This window comes from Oryctolagus cuniculus, chromosome 9 (genome assembly GCF_051225735.1).
Source record: "Oryctolagus cuniculus isolate XC-2025 breed Fujian yellow rabbit chromosome 9, ASM5122573v1, whole genome shotgun sequence".
NCBI classification, from domain to species: domain Eukaryota; kingdom Metazoa; phylum Chordata; class Mammalia; order Lagomorpha; family Leporidae; genus Oryctolagus; species Oryctolagus cuniculus.
The window spans coordinates 108,502,911-108,528,642 of record NC_142875.1 but is presented as its reverse complement, the minus strand read 5'-3'; the positions used below and the strand labels follow the sequence as shown (position 1 = coordinate 108,528,642).

Below are 25,732 nucleotides of genomic sequence, written 5' to 3'. Positions count from 1 at the left end.
AATACACTGGACGGCTACCCACTTAACTGGAGCAAACAGTCGCATAACAGATCATTTCCAGGAACAAATCGATAAATATTGGAAGACGGGGTGGAATCAGACACTGGATTGAATTTGATAATCGTATCTACTTTTCGCTTCACTTTGAGCGACATCCCTCAACCCTCTGGGGCACTGCTAGCCTGCTAGCGGCAGAAGAGTCTTGTATTCCACACTGCCCTGGGAGCAGACCACAGCGCCTGTGGCGGCGGCTGTGAAGCCACGCGCCCCCCCGCCCCGCCCGCGGAGAACCGCGCGTACTGGGGATCTGCCTCCCTGAAACTCTGCTCCTGAAAGTTACCATCGCTTAAGCTTTCGCCAGCTGGCAGTGGAAGGTAGGATGCGGATTCGCTGCAATTTTCTCCGCTGCATCATTAAACACATATTAGCTTATTATCTGCTGCCGTTAAACTGCTGTATATTCTTTATTTAGCTTAATTCTCTGTGGTTTGGACTTGGATTTTACCTGTGGATTATGGATGAAATTATCCCTAGGTTGTCCCTCAGGAGTAAATTGCCACGCAGTCTAAAGATTTATTATAGTTCTTTTTTTCTTTCTTTTTTAAAAATCTATTTATTTGAAAGGCAGAGGGAGGAAACACATACAAAGATCTTCCATCTGCTGGTTCTCCATATGCCCACAGCAGCCAGGACTGGGCCAGGCTGAAGCCAGGAGCCAGGAACTCCATCAGAGTGGGAGGCGGGGGCCCAAGCACTTGAGCCAACATCTGCTCAGGGTGCGCAAAGCGGAGCTGGGACTGGAACCCGGGGACTCCCACGTGGGATACGGGGGCGTCAAGCCGCGACTCCACCGCTGCTGGGCCAGACGCCCGCCCCTATTTCCGTTCTTAATGCTCGACCAGGAATCATTTCTGGAGCCGAATGGCATCGAAGGAATCCACATAAAGGAGTGGAAAACAATTGCTTGCGAGAGCGGAGCGCGGCGTAATTCGCACGCCCAGATCGCCTGTGCTCAATCTCCAGGCTCGGGATGTGTCTAGGTCGGGGGAAGCCTCTCTGCCCCGGCTCCCAGGCAGGAACCGCGGTGGCAGGAACCGCGGTCGCTGGCTCCTCGCAAAGCGACCGGGACCCCAGCGCCGCCTGCGCTCCGCTCCGCGGCTGCCTGGGCCGCGCATTCCGGCCGCGAGCGGGTAGGGGAGCGGCCCGGGCGCCAGGCGCCTTTAAATGCTAATGAGGCCCCGTCCCCAGTCCGGAGCCAAGTTCCCCACCCTCATGCCCGGCCCGCCCTTCCCTCGCCGGCCCGTGCGCCGCCTAGAAAAACTTGTGCGGGGCCATTTTTGGGGCAGTAAGATCGAGCGAGGAGCCCAAGAGCGTGCGCGCAGCCCGAGAGCTCGAGCCGCCTCCGCCGCGAGACCCCAGCCCGGCCGCCGCCGCGCCGCGAGATCCGCACCGGCCTCCCAGAGCGAGCTCGGCCGCCGCGACCACCAGCCGCGCTAACCGCCGCCCAACCGCCACCGAGGTGCCCGCAGAGAGCAGAGCAGGCGGCATGAGCGAGGCGGGCGAGGCCACCACCACCACCACCACCACTACTACCACCACCACCAACCTCCCGCAGGCTCCGGCGGAGGCGGCCGCCGCGGCCCCCCAGGACCCCGCGCCCAAGAGCCCGGCTGGCAGCGGCGCGCCCCAGGCCGCGGCGCCAGCGCCCGCCGCCCTGGTCGCAGGAAACCCCGGCGGGGACGCGGCCCCCGCAGCCACGGGCACCGCGGCCCCCGCCTCTTCAGCCACCGCCGGCGGCGAGGACGCGGAGAAAAAAGTTCTCGGTGAGTCAGGCCCGGCGGGGCAGGGGCTGCTCCGAGGCGGACGGTCGCGTGTGGGCAGCTTGGCTGCATTTCCCACGGGGCCCAGGGCTCTCTTCCCCGCCACCCGGAGGGGCTCGGATCCCCCAGTGCCGGGCGCGCCGCCTCCAGCCGAGGGGCGCTGCCAGGTGAGCGCGCTGCGCCGTGCGCGCCCCTCGTCCCCCGCGCGCCTCCCCGCTGGTCCTGGGGCGGGCGAGTTGGAGTCGTGATTTGTGCCACCCAGGCAGGCGCCGTCACCCACCCCCGTAAGTGGGAGGGGGAATGCCAGGGTTTGGGAGAGGGGGCGCGGGGTGGGGAGGGATGTGGATGTAGGGCAGAGACGGACACGTGGGCCCGGGACTTTGGAGTCCCGGCTTTGGATCTGGGTGAGCAGAAGGATTCCCCATGCCAAGAGTAAGGAGCGAGATGGAGACTGGGAGGGAGAGGTGGCCGGGCCTCCGGCCGAGCAGGCTCAGGTGTCCGTCCCCGGCGCCCTTGCTCTTGGGCTTGGGAAAGGCGCCATGCTGCTGCCGGCCGCCTGCCGGCGAGGACGTGTTGCAATCCCGCCCGGGAAGCTCGGGTCCCGGCCCTGTGGCCGCCTCCCCCGCGCTGTGCGCCCTGCTGCGCCGAGCCTGGCCGTGCCCTCTTGGGGACGCACGTGGTGAAGCAGCTGGGGAAAAAAAAATTGCTCAGAAGTTGGGACGTACAGATGGAGACGCGGCCGCCTTGGGCCTGTGGCTCTGGGAGGGCAGCGGGAAGAGGAGGTATTTGAGGGGGATATGAGGATTTGGGGGGCCGGGGCCAGTTGAGGGTTTGCGTGGTGGCAGTTGGTTTTGTCCTGTACGTGAGCGCGCTCCTCTCACTCGGGCAGTAGTTGAGGGGAGGCCTCAGAAGAGGCAAGTGCAAAGCCAGCGGGTGGTGCGTGCTTGCGCGTCCCCGAGGGTGTGTGCTGGCATCCTTGACTCTTGGGAACCAGGATACAGGATATGTCTGAGAAGTTTGCAGTGGTTTTCGGGGCGGGGAGCGTGTTTGTCTGACCTCCCTGAGCCCTGCCTACCCTGTTAGCAAGAAAGTTGAGGGAATGATGTGGAAAAAAAAAAAAAAAACGTGAACCGAGCCAATGTTCCCCACTGAGAGGCCCTGTTCTTGTTTATCCAAGGCTTTGCCTCGCTCCCAGCCAAAGCTGCTAACGGGAACCTGTGTCTGTTAAGAAGCAAGGTAGCCCTTTCTTGGCAGGCCTGCCGGTCGCTTAAATCTAGCGAATATTGTGTTGTGATCTTGTTTCCAGCAAGTGTTTCTTGGAACACTTCCTGTGCAAACCGTCTGAGAGGTAACCTTGTGTTAGCCAGAGCAGTGTCAGGGTGCGTTTTGAATGACACCTCATTTCTGAACAAAGGAACATTTTGAAGTTTTCCACTGGATCCTTGCAGCCTTCTGAGATAGGGAAAGTTGGTGGTATCCTCTTGAGATGAAGGAAACAGATAAAGCACAAGTCAATTTGCTCAATCACCAACTGCTGTTAAGCCTCTGCCAGGTCTCTGGTGATGCTGAGTCGGATGTCTTTCATCTTCCCACCGTGGCCTCCAACTCTCACAGGAGGGGCAGCCTCCTACATGACACCTCAAGGAGGTTCATCTCCAGCTGGTGTGTTCTGCCGTCTCCTGCCCTTTGCCAGGCAGACACATGGATACCTAAAATGTGCTCGCAGTGCTGACTGAAATGGATATCTGCTCTGGGAGACTCTCATTCCAGTGGTTTTTTTTTTTTTTCCTTGCAGATCGGCCTGAGCGTCAGTGTGTAGCACACAGGCCAAGGAAAATACTTAAGGGAACTAGAACTTAACTTCTGATGAACATTATAGAAACTTTGTGGTTTGCCTCTGTCCCCACTTTCCCCATTTGTGTATGGGAAAGGGGTTTGTGGTTTTAAAGCAACAAGTGCGAATGCATTTGGCCACGGGACTTCTTGGATGTATTTGCGGAATTAGGAATTTTCCTTCAAGTGCAGTGGGGAATAAAGCTAGCCGTCTGCTGGGATTGCAGCTGGACTTGAGAATCACTCCTGGTCTCTCCTCCTCCCTGCTCTTAGTGCGGCCTTTCCTGGCAAGGTGGCTCTTCCAAACAGTGCTACCCATTAAAAACAGTTTCTATTTTTATATGTTTCTAGGTCATTAAAAGCATATGAATTATTTTTAAAAGTACCCCTTGTCTGCTGTCGTTTGCATCTAAAACATCAGCCTTCTTTTCCCTCCTCTGCCCTGCTGCTCTGATCAGAAGGGCCTCTAACTTAAGGCTCTGGGTGGTTTGAAAGTTCCACTGCAGAGATCTTGTTTGGAATTAAGAATTAGACAGTGCTTGGTCAACGTGGACAAATGGCTGTGCTTGGAGGCATAAAGAAGTTTTTAAATGAAGAGAACTAAAATACTTCCCAAGTCTATCAGTCTAGCAAAAGTCAGGGCTAGCCCTGCCCACAGTAGAGCAAGTCTAATTACTATTTTAGTTTTGAATTTGAAAACCAAAGCTATGGAAATGATAAACTGTGTATTTCATAGAGAGACAGCAGAGATTAGTGTTAATTGTCACTTCTGTTCTCTGCTAAACTTTTTCCCCAAGGTAATCTGTTGTCACATTTCCTGTTTCATTGAGTCTTAATAATTTCCTTATGAATTTGCCCAATTTAGACATAGGTATGTTCCTAGAGGTACTGAATTTGACATTTGCGTTTGAGTCCAAGGTTAGTATTTGAAATAGTTGAGATAAACAGAGATCTACAAAGTACAGGTTACTTGGAAGTTACAATGTGTTTAGATTCCCTCCTCCCCCTCCCCCAAGGAATTCTGTTGAAATCTGGCATTGTAAGAAGTGGCCCTGCTCCTGTCAGAGAGTGGAGGCAATACCCAAATTTAAAGAGGAGGACTGTGTGTAAAATGCTCAATTTGATTCCCACCAACTGCAGAGAGTGGGGTGAACAGTGACGCAAAGGCCCCAGTTCGTCTCTGTGGCTTGACAAGACCTGTTACATCATGTCTCAGAGTGGCAAATGCAGGACTGGATTGAGGCCCCCATCTGGCAACTAGACAAGTTACTTTTTGTCTTTGTAGATTGCCTATTAACAAGTTGCTACTCTGTTGCTCATTAAAGTTTGCCTAATATTTCAAAGTGTGAAAGTGATGTGTTAAAAGTCCTTCATCTACCTACACTCTTTTCTTTGTGGCCCTTCTTACACTAATAACTTTTCTGGGTTGGCACTGGGAGCATTCAGCATTGGTTTTCCCTTTCAATTACTACAGAATGTATAAACTTATGACCGTTTCTTATCTTATGACTTAAAAGTTTAAGAAGGAAGAAAGTTTTCTGAAAAGCATTTCCTTATGACATCTTGCTCCATTTTCTTTTGTTGATATATTTTGGGATTAAACTTGCAGTGGTTTCCTTAGGTACGGTCTCGGTCTCCGCTTTGTTTAATGTTGTTATCAAGACCTTAGTGATAATGAGCTTTATCTCCTTGTAGGTCAGATACTAATTTATCTGCTTAATCCTGTTTTAGCCACCAAAGTCCTTGGCACCGTCAAATGGTTCAACGTCAGGAATGGATACGGATTTATAAATCGGTACGTGTGTATGTGTCTCTGCGTGTTTTAACTTTAGACTTACGTCGCAATGCCAGGAGTCATAAATTTCTTACGTGCTGGATTAATGGCTTGTATAAATTTTAAGATTTCTAAGCACTGTAAATATTCTCATTTCTCAGCTGCTGGTTGTTAAATGTTTAATTAAAATGCATTTCTAGAATGCTAATAACTGGTTTCATAAAATCTGGTCATTCAAAGGAAGAAAGAGAGAGAGAGAAAATCAGGAGTGGGATGGGCTCAGGATTAAGTGAGTCCCTGTCAGTGACTTTGCAGATGGAGAAATGGAGTCTTGGACTGGTTAAGCCACTTTGCTGAGGTCACACAACTTAGTGAGTAATGAGGCTGGATCTGTAACGCGGGTCTGGTCCAAGTCCTGTGTAGAAAACTGTAGTGTTTGCTTTGAACCCTATAGGAATGAGCACAGCAAATGCAGGCTGCTGGGTGTCTCGGGATGGGGATGTTTTCACATGGTAGCCTTGTTTGCTTTGCTCCCCCTTCCCCTCCTTCCTCATCTGTTTTGGTGGAGTAGGGGCGGGAGGGTTAGGGTGGGGTGGCGGGGGTGGAGGTGGTAGCTGTTTTAAGTTTCAGTGTAAGGGGAGCCTAGCTCCCAGCTGTGCCCTGTCCTTTTCACTGTCTTGCTTTGCTTTTGCTGGGAGGAAAATGTAGGGCTCTGATTACAGACCACGTGGCTTAGAAAGAGAGGAGAGGAAGGGGATGTTTTCTTTGTGTTTGGATCTGAGCACTGGGGTAATGGGGAGGGAGGGGGGTGTCTGGTGGAGTTTGACCTTTTTGGGAAGGATCCATTGTAGGAGCCTGAACTGAGTTGAGAGGATAAACAAAAATGTTATGTTGTGCTTTTGGGATCTTGGCATCTACATTCTTATTCCAGGCTCTTTGCAGTTTCTCCCCATACCTGGTACCTTTAATTGTGAGTGTTTTGTCTCCCCACAGAAATGACACCAAAGAAGATGTTTTTGTACATCAGGTAAGAGGGACTGTAAATGTTGACATGGCCTGTGTGAGGAGGGGTGTCTGTAGTCTGTGGTTCCTTTCCCAGAAGTCTTGTCAGTTGCTACTGTGCTGTCAGCTGCTTCTGAGGTTTGTTTTGTTGTGAGCTCAATTCTATATTTTTAGGTTGGCACATAAACTCTTCTGTCCATCGTGTTACCTGTTTTCAGACAGTTTTATTTTTGCAGTTGAATGAAGTAATATTCGGTTGACCACTTCCTAATTTTTTACAGCCATTGAATCCTTAGCGAAAAAAACTAAAAGAAAAAAGGAAAGAAATTCTGTTTCCATGCTGGCATCCTGTTCTACCGACAATGCGGTTCCTCCTCTGTCTTTTGCCTGGCTGGGTATTGGTTAACCCCTCTGTCAGAATGGCTCTAACGCACAGAGAAGCTAGTGGTTCAGGTGTGTGCATCCAGGGGTTGAGAAAACCTCCACCTGCCAGAATAGTCCTCACTCCTGTAAAAATGAGGTCTGATTAGCATATGCCCAAGTAGACCCACATCCCCTTAGATTGGAAGAAAATGGAAATAAAGAAAATATATTTTTGGAAAATGTGAGTTTCTCTGTGCAGGTGCCTTGGTGTTTGTTAACATTATCAGCTGAGGATGCCACTTTTATTATTTATCCTGGGCTTGATTTACAAAATAGGCTAAGGAGAAAGAACGCCTGTCAGTTCTGCTCTTTCTGTATTTTTAGTTTTCAGTGAATTATCTGAAATAGGTGGGTACTTCAAAAAAGTTTGTGGACAATGCGATTACAGATAAATTTGCCTTGGTGCTCCAACTTTTGAAATCCATGCATCATTCATTCACAACACACATTTTTCCATGCACTTGCTAAAGACCCCTTTGTGCATAGATTTCAAAATTTGGAGCCCCGGAATAAACATGAAAGTCCATTTTCCACCAGGTATTCCAGGTTCCCCCTGTGTGTGATAACACCACAGCAGCTATCAAGGAAGGTGTAGTGGCAGACCCTGTTGCCAGCATGTGTGCCTGCCATGTTCCCTGTCAAGCACCTAAGTTTTCTGTGGTTTCACTGCCTGTCTTTAGGCTCCTGTGTGTCGGCTTGGGTTGGGGTGTGGGTTCTGGAGATAGTGACATCTAAAAAGATACTCTTCAGTTGTGGTAGAAACCACAGCCTTTCTATTTCTGATGGGCTAGGCTGACCTCGGTCAGTGGTACCTACATAATTTGAGCAGATTCTTTTGTTCAGATACACAGCAGCTTTGAAAGTCCCAGCACACTGGAAGGAAGCCTTGCTTCTCACACCTAGAGGTGAATAGATCTCCTGGGGTGAGGACTATGTTGAGGGGCTGCTAGTGTGAAGGACCTCCCAAGTTTCTGTACTGGTGGCCAGAGCTGTGATTAGCCTATGAGTATATGACCTGATTCCAGCCCCCGTGAGGCCCAGTAGTGAGTCACCTCAATGTGTTGAGGCCTGCCCAGTTTAACAGGAAAAAAAGAGAAGGAGCCGGCAGGGAGGGGCTGTTTTTGGAATGGCTGAGTGTTGGAGCTGTGTGCGCATATATCCTGTCCTGAACTGCCTTTTTTTTTCCTCCTTGGGTGAGGTCTCTGCTCCATGGCTCACTGTTTGTTGTTTCTCTCTTTTTTTTTTTTTTTCCTTCCTCCCTCCTACTCAGAGTAGGGGAAGGGCTGGATTACACATGCCTAATCGCTTTATAAAATAAGGTTGACCTAGTTCCACAGAAACTCAGAGCCCCTTTAACCATTTGGAGTATACCAGCCAAAGAAATGGAAACTTGTTGCAAGAATTATTCTTTCTCTTCCACTGATTGAAAAAGGGAGAGGCCCGTTCATAAGCAGATGTTGAGGCATTAGCAAGGAAACAGGCAGGGATTCATTGACATCTGGATGGTTTGCAGCGGGAATGTTGACTAAATATATGCATCCAGTCTAGGGATATAAATCCCCCTCTTCTCCCTCCTTCACCTCAGATTGTTTGCGTTCTGTCCTCAGAGCAGTCACCTAAGTGTCAGCTTTGTGATTTTTCATCCATTAAATGAGAAGGAGAGGGAGAGGCCAGATTGCCACTAACATGTTTTGGTTCCTAAGATAATTTTGCTCATTCTGTCAGAAATATTTATTCCCTTGGCTTTTTAAAAAAAAAAAGATTTATTTATTTACTTGAAAGTCAGAGTTAGAGAGAGGAGAGGCAGAAAGAGAGGTCTTCCACCCAATGGTTCACTCCCCAGATAGCTGCAACAGTTGGAGTTGAGCCAATCCAAAGCCAGGAGCCAGGAGCTTCTTCCGGTCTCCCACGTGGGTGCAGGGGCTCAAGGGCTTAGGCCATCTTCTACTGCTTTCCCAGGCCATAGCAGAGAGCTGGATCAGAAGTAGAGCAGCCAGGTCTCGAACCAGTGTCCATATGGGATGCCGGCGCTTCAGGCCAGAGCATTAACCCACTGTGCCAAAGCGCCGGTCCCATCCATTGGCTTTTTTTTTTTTTTTAATTCTGTTTTTGTATTCTTTATCATCCCGCTTCTTTTTTAAAAATGTCTTGAAGTTAGCAGCTGATGGTTTCTCTTGTTCACTCAAACCTCTGAACCTAACATGTATGTTTGTTGTGCTTGTGTAAGAATCTCCTGATGGCATTTCTCTCCCTCCTGATGAAATCTGAGCCTGAGCCTGAGATGCAGAAAGATTTGAGGCAACTAATAAATCCAGGATGTTATGAAGTGATCAGGATGTAACAGAATGTATAGTAACTACCCACGATTCTCTGTAATCCACTTAGCAGGATGTGTTTTGTATTGTTTTTTTAAAGATTTATTTATTTATTTGAAAGTCAGAGGGAATGGAGAGGCAGGAAGGGGGAGAAGAGGCAGAGAGAGAGAGAGAGGTCTTCTATCCGATGGTTCACTCCCCAGTTGGCCGCAAAGGCTGGAGCTGTGCCGATCCAAATCCAGGAGCCAGGAGATTCTTCTGGGTCTCCCACGCAGGTGCAGGGTCCCAAGGACTTGGGCCATCTTCTATTGCTTTCCCAGGCCATAGCAGAGAGCTGGATTAGAAGTAGAGCAGCCAGGACTAGAACTGGCACCCAAATGGGATGCCAGCACTTCAGACCAGGGCATTAACCTGCTGCGCCACAGCACCAGCCCCAAGCAGGATGTGTTTTGAAGAATAACATGAATCAATGAAGACATGTGTGTGGCAGACATTTGTTCTAATGAGTAAGACACCTGCATCCTATACCAGACTGCCTGGGTTCCACAGCCAGATCCCTCTCCTGACTCCAGCTCCCTGCTAATGCAGACCCTGGGAGGCAGCAGTGATGGCGCAGATGATTGGGTTCCTGCCACCCATGTGGGAAACTCAGATCGAGTTCTGGATCCTGGCCCCACCTTGGCCATTGCCTCCATTTGGGGACTGAACCAGCAGATGGGCACTCTCTCTTTAAAAATGTCATGTGGAATATGATTTTTATGGCGTTTCTATTTGTTTTATCATTTGGGAGATCTAAGTGAGAGAATGATAAATTTGTAAAAGCAACAGTAGGTCAGTTTCCTCAAGCTCACTGTAATAACTTGAATGAAGTCTGTGGGTGATGTATTAAAATACGCATGAAGTACAATTTTCTGTCCTCAACAGACTGCCATTAAGAAGAACAACCCACGGAAATACCTGCGCAGCGTAGGCGACGGCGAGACCGTGGAATTTGATGTGGTGGAAGGAGAGAAGGTGAGCAGAAGCTGTGTTGTTCCCTGGAGAGCCTTTTACAAATTGGTGTGTGAAATATGTATATATTTAAGCATTATTCTACCCACTTACCCACATGAAAATAAGAACCCTAAGTCTGTTTCAAAGAAATTGTTGGAGATCTACAGAGGTATAAAGACTGTGTCACTAAATCAAAGAATCTTTCTATTGCTAGTAGTACAGCAGAAGTGTCACTCCCAAAAACTCAGTGCTGGACATGAGTGGGTCCACGCATAGGGATGCACCTTGTACCTCTCAGGGCTACATAAGTTTCAAAGTATCCTAGGAAGATAACAGTGTCTCGGTTTGCTTTCATTGAGGAATACTCCTGATCTCAAATCACTTCCATTTTTACAATTGTGTTAGATCCACTGTTTCTTTAAAGAGATACCTACTGCTGTTGAATTTGGCGTATCCTGACAAGACAGCAAAGCTTAAGCTGTGTGATCAAACAAGCCACATACATTCAAACCAGGACATCAGCAGGCACCTTCCCTTTGTTAAAACTCGGGTCTGTTTTTGAGATCACAGCAGGAATCCGTACTATGTCCTGCCAGGCTTCTGCTCTAGCCCAAGGCTAGCTCTGTGTGTGTGAGTGTGTGTGTGTTTGCTTCTTTTTAATTTTGAAGCCATCCGTGTTTGTTTTTTTTTTTTCCCAGGGTGCAGAAGCAGCCAATGTGACCGGCCCAGATGGAGTCCCTGTAGAAGGGAGTCGTTACGCAGCTGATCGGCGCCGGTACAGACGTGGCTACTACGGCAGACGCCGTGGACCACCCCGGAGTGTACGTCATTGTTCCTCTTCCTCATCAGTGATAGAAAAATGTCTGGTGTCTAAAAATTAAGTATATATGTTTGGAGCAAATAAATGCCCTGTCTTAGAGACAGGAGAAATTTTCAGAAGAGACACTGTTGATGTCCAGAATTTATCCATAAGTACTGGTCTCACTGGAGATTTGCCATACAGATGTTGTATAGTGATGGTGTATTTGACTGCCAGTAAGAGGCATTGAATTATGTTGGAACAGGAAGATTCACATAGAGAGAGCCAATGTTGCCATAGAGTCTCTCTCTGCACTGGGATCCTCCTTTTGGCCAGAATGTCGTCATGTGGCACTGAGTGGCAGAGCAGAGTGGGTGACCATCATCAACTTAAAAGTGTCATCCACTGCTTGGCACCGACACTGTTGACCTGTAAGAATGTCCGTGTTTGCTTGTCGGGAAACAGTGTGAATAGCTTGTGAACAGTCAAAGACAACAGCAACAAAAACGCGGGCTGCAGAAGTATTCAACGACTTACCTCAGTTAGGTCGCCATTTTGTGTAGGGTAGCATTTCCCCTTTATTGCAGAGTGAAGAAACAGGTATTCTGTGGAGTTTCAGGACCTTGGTCCGGTCCCACTGCAGGTGAAGAAGCTCAGAAGCAAGCTTGGCCCTTTCTTGGGAGGCTCCGTTTAAAGAAGTATTTGAACCCAGTCCACCTTGTTAGATTTGAATCAGTGTTTGACATTTCTAGAATTAAAACCAGGAATTGGCACCATACAGTGAAACTCAAGAGCACAGGGTCGTGACTGCTCAGATCCTTCAAAGAAGAACTTCTGGAAAATCTCAGCAGAGCAAAGTTACCTGCAGGCAGAGAATTACTTACCCTTTTTTAACTTTTGATAGTTTTTTTTTTTTTTCTGCTTACTTGAGTGTTTTGCTCTTAATCCCGTCTTAGTCATACCCTGCCTAAATTAGCGATACACTCCTCAGGGTAATAGTGAGCTGTGGGAGGGGCGGGGGTAGAAGTGAGCTGCTGTTGCAGTCCACTCCATGGTAGTTTTATTTAATGATGCTTTTTAAAATATTTATTTATTTATTTGAAAGTCAGGGTTACAGAGAAGCAGAGGCAGAGGCAGATGGAGTTCTTCCACTACCCAAATGGCCGCAAGTGGCCAGGGCTGAGCCAGGCCAGCACCAGGAGCCTGGAACTCCATCTAGCTCTTCCACATGGGTGCAGGGGCCCAAGCACTTGTGCCATCTTCTGCTGACTTTCCAGGTGCATTAGCAGGGAACTGGATCAGAAGTGGAGCAACAGGGATTCGAACCTGGTGCCTATATGGGATTCCAGCACAGAAGGCAGTGGCTTTACCCCCTATGCCTCAATTGCTGGCCCCCATGGTGATTCTTTTGAGTTCATCAGATTCACAGAGCTCTAGCTAAACTCAGAAATAAAACTGATGCAGGAAGTTGAAATCTTCCTTGAAAGCTGAAAATTCTGAAGTCCTGCCCATAAAAGATATTTAGAAATAAAAATTTCAAAACTTTCCAGGTATATGTTAGTGAAGGTTTTTTTTTTTTTTTTTTTTTTTTGTAGTAATATCTGGGTTCTGACAGCATATTGAGAGTATCTTCTGAATAAATATTTTGTCCTGCTGGTACCATGACTAGCGTTGTATACAATTCTTATCAGAGACAGGGCTGTATAAACCTTCAGAGACACAGAAAAACACCCCAAAATAAAAGTTTATCCACTCTTACACTTAATGTTTTGGTTAACGTTTACTATGCTAATATGTTTATGTGATTATGATCATGTCTTGATAAAGGTTTTATGAAAAAAAAAAGCTTGATTTTTCTGTAGTTAGAGTTGAGGTTTTTCCTGTTTTTGAGCTGAGCTGTGCATAGGGACTTGTTCTGGAGAAAAATGCTTAAATAACTTCCTCTCCCACAAAGAAAAGGGGTATTATTGTGATTGTTTTTAATTTGCCTTTGACAACAACAGTTACTCCCCATAATGACTGTCTTTGGTTTTGCATTTCCCCCTTAAAGTGAAGTTTGAAATCATATTCTCTGAGGGACGTTTGGTTGGTTAACTTTTTAAAATATCAAATATATAAAATATCATGTGCTGTAAAGGTGTAAATACAGGAAAAAATACAAAATGAGGCAGTGATTTCCTTTGCTGATAAGGTTTAGATGCTGCCATTGTTAAGACTTGGTACTATTTATTAAAGAACAATCAAAACTTAATTCCTGAACCTTTAAGGTTAGTCGTGCCATAGGTTCATGGTTCCCAAACTTTTTGGGTTTTGGACCCATTTACTGATGGATATGCTTATATTTTATTGAGAAGTCTTAAGTTTTTATTTGTGTATATCTATCAGTATTTATTGTTTCCAAAATTAGTTTTTAAAATTATTTGATTGATTTATAATAACTCCATATATGTTAACATAAAAAGCATTTTTAATGAAACAACTAAGTTGAATGAGATGAGTGGCATCGCTGTTTGCATTTTCGCAGATGTCTTTGCTGTATGGTGTGATAGCAGATAGCTGGGTTCTCCTATCTGCTTCTGCATTCATCTACTGGGAGACCACACGTCTTGGGCCCCTGAAAGCCTCTACCATATGCTCATAAGGGAATAAGCAGAGACAAGGAAGCATCTTAGCATTATGAGAATACACTGGCTTCGCTGACATGTTGATAACATAAAACATATATGTATATATGTTTTATTTTCTGGCAGTGCCCTGCCTGTGCCCCAGTGGATAATAAATGTTGGTAGAGACATATTTGGAGGAGTTAAATGTTACGAACCTTGTGCATATCCTTTGGGTAGTTAGTCAACTGAGACTCACCAGGTCTCATTAGGAGACTATTTAATTCATTATAGCTTGGTTGCTCTTGCCTTTCTGCTTCTTGATATTTTATCTGCACGAATCTACTTGAGTCTTAATGTAGTTTATCCCAGGTAATCAAATGATAATCTGGGTTAAATGCATTTTTGTCTGTGTAACAGAATTGTTGCTTTGAGGAGGTTTTTATTTTTATTTTTATTTTTTTTGGTGACACGCATCCTAAATGGTAGTCTTTGGTTCTTTTGCCTGCCGCAACCTCTTCTGAATCTCTGTTTCTTTGCTTCGCTAGTACGCTGGGGAGGAGGAGGAGGAAGGGAGCGGCAGCAGTGAAGGATTTGAGCCCCCTGCCACTGACGGGCAGTTCTCTGGGGCCCGGAATCAGCTGCGCCGCCCCCAGTACCGCCCTCAGTACCGGCAGCGGCGGTTCCCGCCTTACCACGTGGGACAGACCTTTGACCGCCGCTCACGGGTCTTTCCCCATCCCAACAGAATGCAGGTAAAATTGCACCTGGGACTTGTCTTCAGCAGTCCTCACCCTTCCATCCTTCTCTGCCTCCTCTTCCTCCTCCTCCTCCTTCTCCAACACCGGCTGCCGGAAACAAAACCTTGCTTGTGGCTGAGCCGACAGGCCTGTGGTCTGCTTTTTCAGAGCAGTCACCCCTGTAGCATTTCTAAAGGCACAAGCAGGCGAGCCAGGCTGATAGTAGGGGACCCTAGCGGGTAGGGTGAGCGTTCAAGTTTACAGAAGAGCAGAATAAGGTAGGGAGACAGATAAGCACGTGGAAAGGCTTGGATGCCAGAGTCGGACCAGGCCTGGATTGGCCATCTGCCTCTGCTATTTATTATCGGTGAGGTTGTGAAAAAAACAAGTTTTAGAGAGAGAGAGTTGTTCCTCCATTCCATGGGGGTATTACTTGCCTGCACCCTGGGGTTATGACTTTTCGATACAATACAAAGGATTTGGCATAAAGCCTGAAACATGAGTAAAATTTATGAAGGACTGGATGTAGGTGAGACTGAGTTTTTTAAGAAAGCCTAAAAGAGAGTGGAGAATGTTGATTCTCCCTTTTTAACTGTGAAGCATTTTTCAATAGAGCTACTGTGGATTCGTTGTGTGCCACGTGAGCCTTCCGCACAAACCTTGCAGTTCCCAGGGAACTTGGAAACTAGGGCCAGGTCATCGCCAGCTGCAGCCTTTTCCTCCTCGCTGTCCTTGGTCAGGTTCCCCACATGCACCCTCCCCCACCCCCAACATGTTTTGCCTGAACATCGTGTTCAGTCTGTGCTTTGCTACCTTCTCATATCCAATCCTGCATGACTGTGTTCTTTCTACATTGCTTCCTGGGTTTTTTTTTTTTTTTTCTCCCTTCTACTCTTCAACAGCTGCCCCTGACAAATGTGCTAAAAATAGCAAGTAAGCATACATATATGCAGTCAGTGGGTCCGTGAGGCACGGTAGGTTTCATAAAGCAGCACCCTGAGCTTCTAGGAAATGAGGGCAGGAAAAGTCAGGGAGATTGTAGCATGCATTTATTTTTAGTGCTTTAGTAGTGCCTTCCTGAGACGATTATTCTTTTTAGATCGTGTGTGTGTGTGTGTGTGTGTGTGTATTGTATTTGCTGAGAGTACAACTTTTTTGTAACTTAAAAAAAAAAAAACCTTTTATTTGATGTTCAGAGTTGAAGGTTCAGAGCAAAGTGATTCTTTAGTGTCATGTGGAGCACCAGCTACAGAATTAGTTAAAAACTGATTTTTACCATGTGTGCATATTCTCAGTGGCAACTGCATCTAGTTCTTTGCCCATTCCCCATCCATATTTGAAGTAAAACCCATCTCAGATCTTTTCATCAATTTTTTTCAGAAACTTTTAAATGCATCCCATAATATTTGGGTGTTCAGTGACTCAGAAGTCTGTGTAAGAAAACTAACAGCAGCACGTAAAAATTCCTAAAACTTTATTGCATATAACTAGGCTATTTCAAGATTATCAGATGAAATGTTTAAAGTCTTTAACATAGAAAAGTCTTTAACTCCATATACAACACTGAAGTTCATTGGCCACAGTAGGGTTAAAATGGTACTACACATGGCCGGTGCCGTGGCTCACTAGGCTAATCCTTAGCCTGCGGCGCTGGCACACTGGGTTCTAGTCCCGGTCGGGGCGCCGGATTCTGTCCCGGTTGCCCCTCTTCCAGGCCAGCTCTCTGCTATGGCCCGGGAGTGCAGTAGGGGATGGCCCAAGTCCTTGGGCCCTGCACCTGCATGGGAGACCAGGAGAAGCACCTGGCTCCTGGCTTCAGATCAGCGTGGTGCACTGGCCGCAGCGCACCGGCCGCGGCGGCCATTGGAGGGTGAACCAACAGAAAAGGAAGACCTTTCTCTCTGTCTCTCTCTCTCTCACTTTCCACTCTGCCTGTCAAAAAAAAAAAAAAAAAATGGTACTATACAGGCCCATGATATTTGCCTTATGCACTGAGGGTGTAGTATTGCCTGATGTATCAGTAACTGGATGATTTCTCTTTTTTAAAGATAATAGTTCTTTCATATTTGAAAGTCAAATAGAAGCAGTCACTGAGCTAACAGCAACTACTTGTAGTCTTTGAAGAAAGAGTTTTATGGTAGAAGAGCGCAAGGGTGTTTGGCATCTACTGAGTGGCAGGTGTTTTAAATCCACCTGTTCAGACTTGGGAAATGGGCTGTGGTTTTTGTTTTTGTTGCACATCAAGAGATAGGAGTGTTTTTCATAATGAACAACTCTCACCTAAGGCTGCATGGGTAGGAAGTGTTAGAAAAAGATTTAAAGTCCTTGTGTCTGCCCACTCACTTCTCCTTTGTTGTTCTAGTAGACTCTCATCCTTTACACAAGGCAATTGCTCTTTCTGCCTGACGTTTTTTGTGAATCAAAGTTTCAGAGGACAGAGCTGTTCAGCTTGTTCAGGAAACCTAGGAGAAGCTCACATGTTTGGAAGAGTATGAAAGAAGAGGAGGGAGGGAGGAAAGACGAGGGTAAGATCTTAGCGGAAGTCAGGACTGCTGGGTAGACCATGATAGGAACTGTTGCCCTATTCCAGTACATAGACTGGTAAAGGGATCTGAAGAGAGAAGTGTAGCAGAGTAATGACCTGACTGTCCTATGGAGACTAGACCACAGGGGCCAACAGTCGCCATAGTTTCTCAGTGGATAGATGACGGTGGGCTAGATTATAGGTTATAATAATGCAGAGAATCTCTATCATTATAGATTATAGAGTGCCAGCAGTGGATGGACGGTGAGAGTTCAGTGGTGAGGTTCAGGGGATGTTTTAAACCCAAATGACACCAGTTGATGATGGAGCAAATGTGTGGTCTGAGGAGTACATTGTAGCTCTGCTTTTTAAAAAGAAATGTGAGAAGATTGAAGAAAGATTGGGTTTGTAGAGAGAAATGAAAATTTCTGGAGGTCTGTTTCCCATATAGAAAATTCATTGTCAAGTAGACAGAAACTAAAATAAAGTAGAGAGAAGAATACGAGGTAGGGAGTGGCTTGTTTTAGATATGGGGGTTGACAAAGTCTCTGAGGCTCAGTAAGTGATCTTTGAGAATGAAATGAAGTTGAGAAGCCAGTCATGCAGGTATCAGGAAGAGGCATGAATGGCGGAGGAAGTGGCACACACAAGTGGATTGGAGGTGTGAGTTGGGAGTCCCAAAACATATTTAAAGTCAGAACAGGAGGTGGGATTAACTAGAAGATGAAAGTGGGTGAAAAAGTGATCCAATAATAGTAATCATTATTTGTAATAACTTATGATCTTATGATTGGGCATTGTGACAATAAAAGATTAGGAAGATGAGGATTGTCTGGCAAAGGGCATTGAGGAGGAGCAGCCAGGAAGAATGTTAAGCATTCTGGATGAATAGAGGGAGTTAGGCTGAGCATTGATCACCGGGCTTGGCGACTTGGAGGTCAGTGATGATAAAGACAAAAATTTGATTAGAATGAATGTGGGAGATGGCAGGGTAGGGAAGAGGCAATCTTGCACATCCTTTCAGGAGGCATCTGGTGGTAGTCTTAAAAGGGAAGAGAGGTATATGCATCCAGAAAGGAGCTCAAAGAAGTCAGGTAGTAGCTGGAGGGAGGGGCGCAGTCAGGGCAAGGGTTTGGTTTGTTTTTTCCAGTGGTGAGTCTCCCCCGTCCTCCTTCACCCCTTACTTGACCAGTTACCTCCACAATCACTAAGTGGCTCTGGTCACACTAAACACATCATTTTTGCTATGTATACTCACACACATGTATAGACACATATGTATTAGTTTTGTACTGAATGGAGGGATACCTTAATAGTGTGAAATGTACCTGGCCCCCAGTTTTTTGTTTATAAATGCCATTTTCCAAATAAAAGAAGCTCCTGTGTAGAAATGGCTGATTTTAGAGCTGGGGACAGAGAAAGTACAATACAAGCCTGGAACATCTTGTTGTTCCAGAAGGCAAGGGAAGTACTCCAAGAATGTTGGAGACATGTCAGTAGGACATGAGCCAGCTCTCAGGGGTTCCCATTGGCCAGTAATGATAGCAACAGATTATAACTCATTGAATAAAATAGAAAACCATGAGCCCATACAGATATAAATAAATAAATGGACATACTGAAAAATTTGGCAAGGAACAGGAAATTTACAGATCTTGAAAATAACTTCCCCACAAAGTTCTCATCAGTTACAAAGAAGGAAAGGAGCTAGAGTGGAGGACCCTGGCAGAGGGCACCTTAACCTCTTAGCAAAGCAAATATCGGTAGTGATGGTCCCGCCTAACAGGATGCACTGAGAAGCCTGCAGGGTCACATCTGTGACTTCCCTACCAAAGATGCAAAAGTTAAATATAATCACCAGGAAGCATCAAAGGGCCTAAATTGAAGGATAGTTTGCCAAATTACTGGCTTGTGATCTTACATGTCAGGGTCACGAAAGCCAAGTGAAGACTGAAGAACTGTTCTAGACCAAAAGAGGTATTACTGAATTCAACGCATGCTCCCAGTGAGTCTTTTTGCCATTAAGGGATATTATTGGGATGAAGGGTGAAACTTGAATGGGGTCTGAGGATTGCATTCAGTGCTTCCAACTTTCCTGTAAGTCTGTGCCTGTTTCATAATGAGAATAAGTTGAGAAAGATGGGTGCCATTTCTGCATGTTTATGTGCTTGGATGGAAGTGATGCAGTAGAGGAGGAACAACATTTATACTGAGGGAGAGAAGGAAGGGGGAACTAAGTGTGCTGAAAAGGTCCTGAGAATTAATTCCTGGTTCTGGATATGAGCATGGACCATGTACCTAGTGCAGTGGGAAAGAAGAAAAATTAATGCAGTTGCAGGTAGGTTGATAGAGATTATGGAAATTCTTGTGCTTTTTTTTTTTTTCTTTTTTGCATTTTTTAAAGATTTATTTATCTGAAATGCAGAGTTGTAGAAAGTGGAAGAGAGGGAGAGAAAGAGATCTTCCATCTGCTGATTCACTCCCAAAACGACCACAATAGCCAGGCAAAATCCAGGAGCTTCATCTGAGTCCCATGTGCCTGGCAGGGGCCTGAGCACCTGTGCCATCCTCCACTGCTTTTCCAGGCCATTAGCAGGGAGCTGGCTCACAAATGGAACAGCCAGGACCTGAACCAGTGCCCCTATGGAATGTGGGCATCACAGGCAGCAAGCAGCTTAGCCCGCTAGGGCCACAAGACTGGCCCCAACTTGTTTCTGTTTTCTTAGTGAAATATGGAAGATAGTATTTGGCTCTGAGGAGGAGGAAAGGATTTGGGTTTTGGGAAAAGGAGGGAAAATTGAGATACAACTGTAAAGAATTACAGAGTTTTTAAAATAATTATTATTTTTATTTGACAGGCAAAGTTAGACAGTGAGAGAGAGAGACAGAGAGAAAGCTCTTCCTTCTGTTGGTTCACCCCACAAATGATCGCTATGGCTGGTGTGCTGCGCTGATCCTAAAATTATTATTTAAGAGAGAAAGAGATATCTCCCATCTTGATGTTTCTCTCCCCAAATGCTCAACAGCACCTGGGGATTGGCCAGGCTGAAGCCAAGAGCCAGGAACTCAGTCTGGGTCTCCCATTTGGGTGGCAGGGACCCAACTACTTGAGCCATCACCAGCTGCCTCCCGAGGTGCACATTAGCAGAAAGCGGGACCAAAAAACAGAACTGGGACTCGAACCCAGGCACTGTGATACAGAATGCAGGCATCCCAAGTGGCATTTTAACTGCTATACCAAACTCTCACTCTTAGTATTTTTCAATTGTTCTTTCTTTCCCTTGAAGTCATACAGTGTTAATTTATAGCTTAAAATAAATTTATCATCAAGAAGATAGACTCTGTTTTCTTGAAATATTATATTTAACACATGCAGATAAGAGGGGGAAAAACTAAAGGGAAGAAGTCAGAGGGGACAGTGCGGTTAAGATTTGAATGCCATGCCGTTGTGAGGTGTGAGAGAATCCTTGTAGAAACTGGCAGTGGTGCTGAAGGGATCCCTCTTGGAGGGCTCAGTGGGTCTGGGTTTGAAATGACTGACCAGGTCTCATTGCTCAAATGTATTGTGTAGTAAAGTTACCTTGCCTTTCATAAAAGAGGTTTTCTTTCCAGAATTGGATGAAATATGCCAACTTTCAAAATGTTAGATGCTCTGTATCTCCCACACCCTGTGCCTGGCACTCACTTCCAACCCTCCTTGCCCTCTGTAGGCTGGTGAGATCGGAGAGATGAAGGATGGGATCCCGGAGGGAGCACAGCTTCCAGGACCGGTTCATCGAAATCCCACATACCGCCCGAGATACCGCAGGTATGGCACGATCTCCCCTCGCTGAGGACCAGTGCAGGACTTGTGAGTGACGCTGGCGTGGAGGAGTGCATGGTGGGTCTGCTGGGGATTTATAAAGTCATCCTAAGATGTGGCTGCTTTGACTGTATGCCAGAGATTTGGAGCACTCTTCAGTGTATGTCGCATTGCCCCCTAAATAACAACCAGACTTCTTAGGTATCCCTGAAAGCAAACTATTTGTGTTCTATTAACTTTCATGCAATTTAAATTAATACTGAATTTTTATTACATGAGATAAGTAGAAAGTAGCTGATGGGCGTTCCAATGGTAGTAATGGTACAAATGAAGGAAAAAATTGGATTGTCAGAGGCTATTGGGATACTGACTATTTTCATAACTGAGGCAGACCAACGTAGGAGTTTAACCAGGCTATGGGGCAAATTGCACATAATTAAATCCCCACTCTGTAATTTAGTGGTGTGCAAGGAGTCTTCAAAAAGTCTTCAAAAATTTCATGAAAAATACATTTTATGAAAAAAACTATATATATAGTTTTAAAAGTGTTTTTCCCCAAAATCAATTTATCTTGTAATTCCATTTTTCCATATTCTTTTAAAGTATTCTCATATGTCCTTGGGATAACTACTGGGTTCTCTAAGCTGCAGTCACCAGATGTGCCAACTGGACACATTTAAGAAATACACTGTAGCTGCCCATAGGGTGAAATGTACTAAATGCATCTAGGGTGACTAATGGCAGCTGCTATAGTGAGCCTCACTAAGTAGTAAATATTGTTACTACGATTGATGCTAACATTAGTGAAGGAGTGGGCTATTTTGTGCTTCATCCCTTGTGAAGACTGGATTAAGGTAGATCTGCTACGATCCTTTTGAAGCTTTTTATATGATAAGCCTTGACTGTTCTTTACCTTATGCTTCAAATAGATGAAGTAGAACTTCGGAATGACATTTATATTGCCTTCAGATTTGTGGATATGGCTTTATGAAAGGAGAGTAAACAGGTTAAATTAGGAAAGGCTTTTAGGTGTAATCTCTAATGATTAATTACTACAGATAAGGTAAAAGAGATCTGGTAGAAATGTTCTAATGAAACAAAAAGGAGACAGTAGTAGTTATATGTGTATCCCAGCTCTGTCAATTCCTAGCTATGTGATCTTGGAAAAGTCATAGTTGACCTATTTTGAAATATAAACCATTGCTTCCATATGGTTTGATCAAATACTTACCATATGTATATTTTTTTGCAATAATGCTAATTCACAGAATTAACAGTGCAGTTAAAAATTTAATGTGAATAGACTGTGACGTACAGTAATATTTTCTTCTCATGTTTAATACCCAGTCTTCCCTAGAGTGTCCAGAGAGCAGATACAAAACCACTTTTCTTTTTCTTGGTGCCTGTCAGAGTGCCTGATAGGAACACAGCATGTGTTCAGTGTATGTTTGTTCACTGCAAGTATGTGCTCATATGAAAAGGCCAGCTGGTGAAAAAACAAGTTTTTGTTTTGTTTTTAACCAAATCATTGTTCCATTTGCTGCATTGATCTTTGAATAAATCTAGCAATACATACTGATCATTAGACCTTAAAATAGACCAAGCTCTATTTCCTTGAGAAAGCCCCATCCTACGCACTTGTCCTCTGCTTCAGGGGACCGCCTCGCCCACGACCCGCCCCAGCTGTCGGAGAAGCTGAAGACAAAGAGAATCAACAAGCAGCCAATGGTCCAAACCAGCCGTCTGCTCGCCGTGGGTACCGGCGTCCGTACAACTACCGACGACGCCCCCGTCCTCCCAATGCTCCTTCACAAGATGGCAAAGAGGTAGGTCCGGCCAGTCAGGGGGTCGGGGTAGGGGGTGGTATCAGATTATCCTTGATCACATGGATCAAGTGCTCTATTGTTCCATGATAACCTGACACAACAAATAACCTCATTTTGCTCAAGATCCATGATTGAGGGGGTCTTTAAAAAGTTTGTGGGAAAACTCTGTATAAATTTAAAATATTTTTTTCACCAAAATAAATTTATCTTTTAATTGCATTTTGCCATGAACTTGAAAGAATATTTTATACAGTTCTTTTTAATTTTTTTAAAGTTTGTTGTTGTTGTTGAGAGAGAAAGAGATAAAGAGCTCCCTTCTGTTGGCTCACTCTTTAAATGGCCACAACAACTGGAACCAGTCAGGGGCCAAAGCCAGGATCCCTTAAATCAATTCAGGTCTCCCACGTGGGTGTCAAGAACCCAGGTACTTGAACCATCACCACTGCTTCCCAGGGTCTGCATTAGCAGGAAGCTTAAGTCAGGGGCTACGATGAGTGCCAAAGCCAGTATTGATCTTGGACGCAGATGACTAAATATTTAGGGCTCTCCAGCTAAAATGCCAGCATTTAAAGACAGAAAGTGGTCTTGAACCATGGGCAGAAGGCAGTTGTATCTTGCAGACTTTATGGAGAATAGCAGTATGTGTTTGCCACTTGGAAGCCATTCTTCAGGGGTACTAAATTTTTGACTCGTACATAAAGTAGTTAAAGTTTTGCGTGGTGATTTTTTTTTCCTTCATGGTTAAGAAAATTCACACTTGTAAGAGCTTTGGTCAGGCCAGTGCCGTGGCACAGCTGGTAAAGCCACCATCTGTGATGCCAGCATCTCATGGGCGCCCGATAGCGTCCCGGCTGCTCCACTTCCAATCCAGCTCCCTGATAATGAACCTGGGAAAGCAATGGAAGATGGCAGAAGATGGCCCAATTCCTTGGACCCCTGCACCCATGTGGGAGCCCTGGAGGAAGCTACTGGCTTCCGCTTGGCCTACCCCTGGCTGTTGGGGCCATTTGGGGGAGTGAACCAGTGGATAGAAGTTCTCTCTCTGTCTCTCCTCTCTCTATCTCCTTCTCCCCTCTCCCTCCCTCCCTCTCTCTAACTCTTTCAAATAAATAAAATAACTCCTTTTTAAAAAAAGAAAAAGACCTTTAGTCTTGAACTTTCCATGGTCATCTGAATCGATTGATTTCTGACTTGGGGCTTGGTTTTGTGTTTCAGACCAAGGCAGGTGAAGCACCAACTGAGAACCCTGCTCCAGTGACCGAGCAGAGCAGTGCTGAGTGACACCAGGCTCCCCAGGCACCTTCACCATCACCAGGGTAAGAGCTTGGGGCAGGCTGCTCTTGATGTGATGGTTCCTTGAAATTGACAGTGGTACAGCCTAATCTAACTAGCTCTGTGAATCATCTCTGCTGACCCCTTGTATCCGTTGAGATGTTGGGGGAAAAGCAGTTTTGCTGGGTAAATATCTCTGGGGTCGACTTTACTTTGATAAACTTCCCAGCCCGTGGTGTTAACCCAGAGGAGACTTATCTGAAAAATACAGTGGAGTGTTGCTTGTTTTTCCTGGGAGAACCTAAGTTAATCCTGTGGCAGATGGGCAATATAATGTGTAAGAGCCAGGCTCTGTTACATGCTCTCCCTTTCTGGGTTATCCACTGCCTCAGCAGTGTCTGCTACTGGTATAGTGGGATTGCTGACTGCACTTAACCTTGGGGTTGTTGCAAGCATCTGGTGAAGTAGCAGGTCGGAAGTCCTTAGCACAGGACATGGTAAAGGATAACCTTGGGAATAAAGGTCGCTTGCTGTTTTTATCATTGTCATTTCTTCCTCCCTATTTTCTGCCTTGTTAAAATCATGGAAATTTAATTTATGTGGATCAAAATGTATCTTGAAAGACCAACTCAGTTATACACCAGTTGTAGAGTATTTTCATGCCATAGTTGGCTGTGTAATCTCTGTTTTATTGTTCAAAAAAAGTGAAAATTTCATAAATAAAGCTTTGCAATTATTACTATACATTTTAATGTCATCTGCTTTTGTTTGTAATGATTTGGCATTTAAATCAGCTTTTCATTCCTAGACATTTGCTATGCTGAAGACATTTTATTTTGTCACTGGGTAACAAGCAGGAACAATTTATCCTAGAAATAAGCTCCCTGTTCAGGTTTGTAGGAGCTGACTTAGAGGTATATATCACACCAATAAAAGTGGTTGTAGCCTTTTACGGAGTAGCTTGAACTTTCCATGGTCATCATCTGAATCAGTTATTTCTAAATATTATTTCTAGGTATTTGCAAAAAAAAAATGAAAATTTGAGGGAAAAATAATTTCTCCTACATATAATCTGTCTGGTGTTAGGGAAGTGGTTAAATAATTGTGGTATATGTTGTAGCCATTAAAATATTTGATTAGGAAGAGTTATTGATGTTACAGTGGTATATGTTTGACAAAGCCTCATTATGGTAATTTCATCTTATATAATTTCATAGTTTTTGCTCTTATATACCAGCCTTTCTGATTTGTAAACATTATTAAAAATTTAGCAGTTACCATTACATTAATAAATAGTTTACAGATCTGTACAAGGTATATACATTTTGCTTAAAGCTTTTGAAATTTTGATTATTGAATTAAATGCACAACAGATAACTTGATTTCCTATTTTTTGACTCTTTGTCATTGAAAAAGTTTGATTTTAATTTTTTCCAGGTGACCTAAAGAATTAATGACCATTTAAAAATGAAATGAAGCAAAAAGCAAACCATGACCTTAAACCAACACCAAAGAAACATCCAAGCAATAAAGTGGACAACTAACCAAGATTTGGACAGTTGAATGTTTACTTTTACTCCTTTAAGAAACTAACAACTGCAAATGGAAGATGTCAGCCAGTGTTCCCAGCAAGCTGAGACCCTGGGAATACCTGCACAACAGATAAGAGAGCAACCTCCCCAGTTTCAGCAACCACTAGGTTTCTATTTTGTTCCTGGTTTTTACTGTTTTGGTAATATGAATTGAAAGAAGAAATATACCACATGGGGAGAACCCCCAACCAAAGAAATCTGAAATATATAGTAAATGCTTTTTTTTCCTTTTTTGTTCATTTTGGATGCTGGTGCTAATCTTCCATGTGTCGTGATTTAAAAAGAAATTTTATGCCCTTATTTATTTCTAGGATGAGGGGAGGATAACATTTTTGCTTTCTTATGTGACTCTTTTAAAAACGTGCAGTAAGATGTTCCTCAAAAATAAAAATTTTTACCCTTCAAAGGAAAAAA

The 25,732-nt window shown here is 45.0% G+C and overlaps 1 protein-coding gene across 2 annotated transcripts; it reads left to right on the top strand.

The window, feature by feature from the left end:
* Window positions 1–1,278: 1,278 nt before the first annotated feature.
* Window positions 1,279–25,732, top strand: YBX3 (Y-box binding protein 3). 2 transcript variants are annotated; one of them, XM_002722155.6, is made up of 10 exons: window positions 1,279–1,823; window positions 5,385–5,448; window positions 6,421–6,454; window positions 10,092–10,181; window positions 10,859–10,981; window positions 14,111–14,317; window positions 20,537–20,634; window positions 22,283–22,454; window positions 23,670–23,770; window positions 25,164–25,732. In XM_002722155.6, exons 1-9 carry the CDS (start codon window positions 1,547–1,549, stop codon window positions 23,733–23,735), a joined length of 1,131 nt encoding a protein of 376 aa, XP_002722201.1. In that variant the 5' UTR covers window positions 1,279–1,546; the 3' UTR covers window positions 23,736–23,770; window positions 25,164–25,732. The 2 variants fall into 2 exon arrangements, with proteins under 2 accessions (XP_002722201.1, XP_008247619.1); XM_008249397.5 differs by lacking the exon at window positions 14,111–14,317.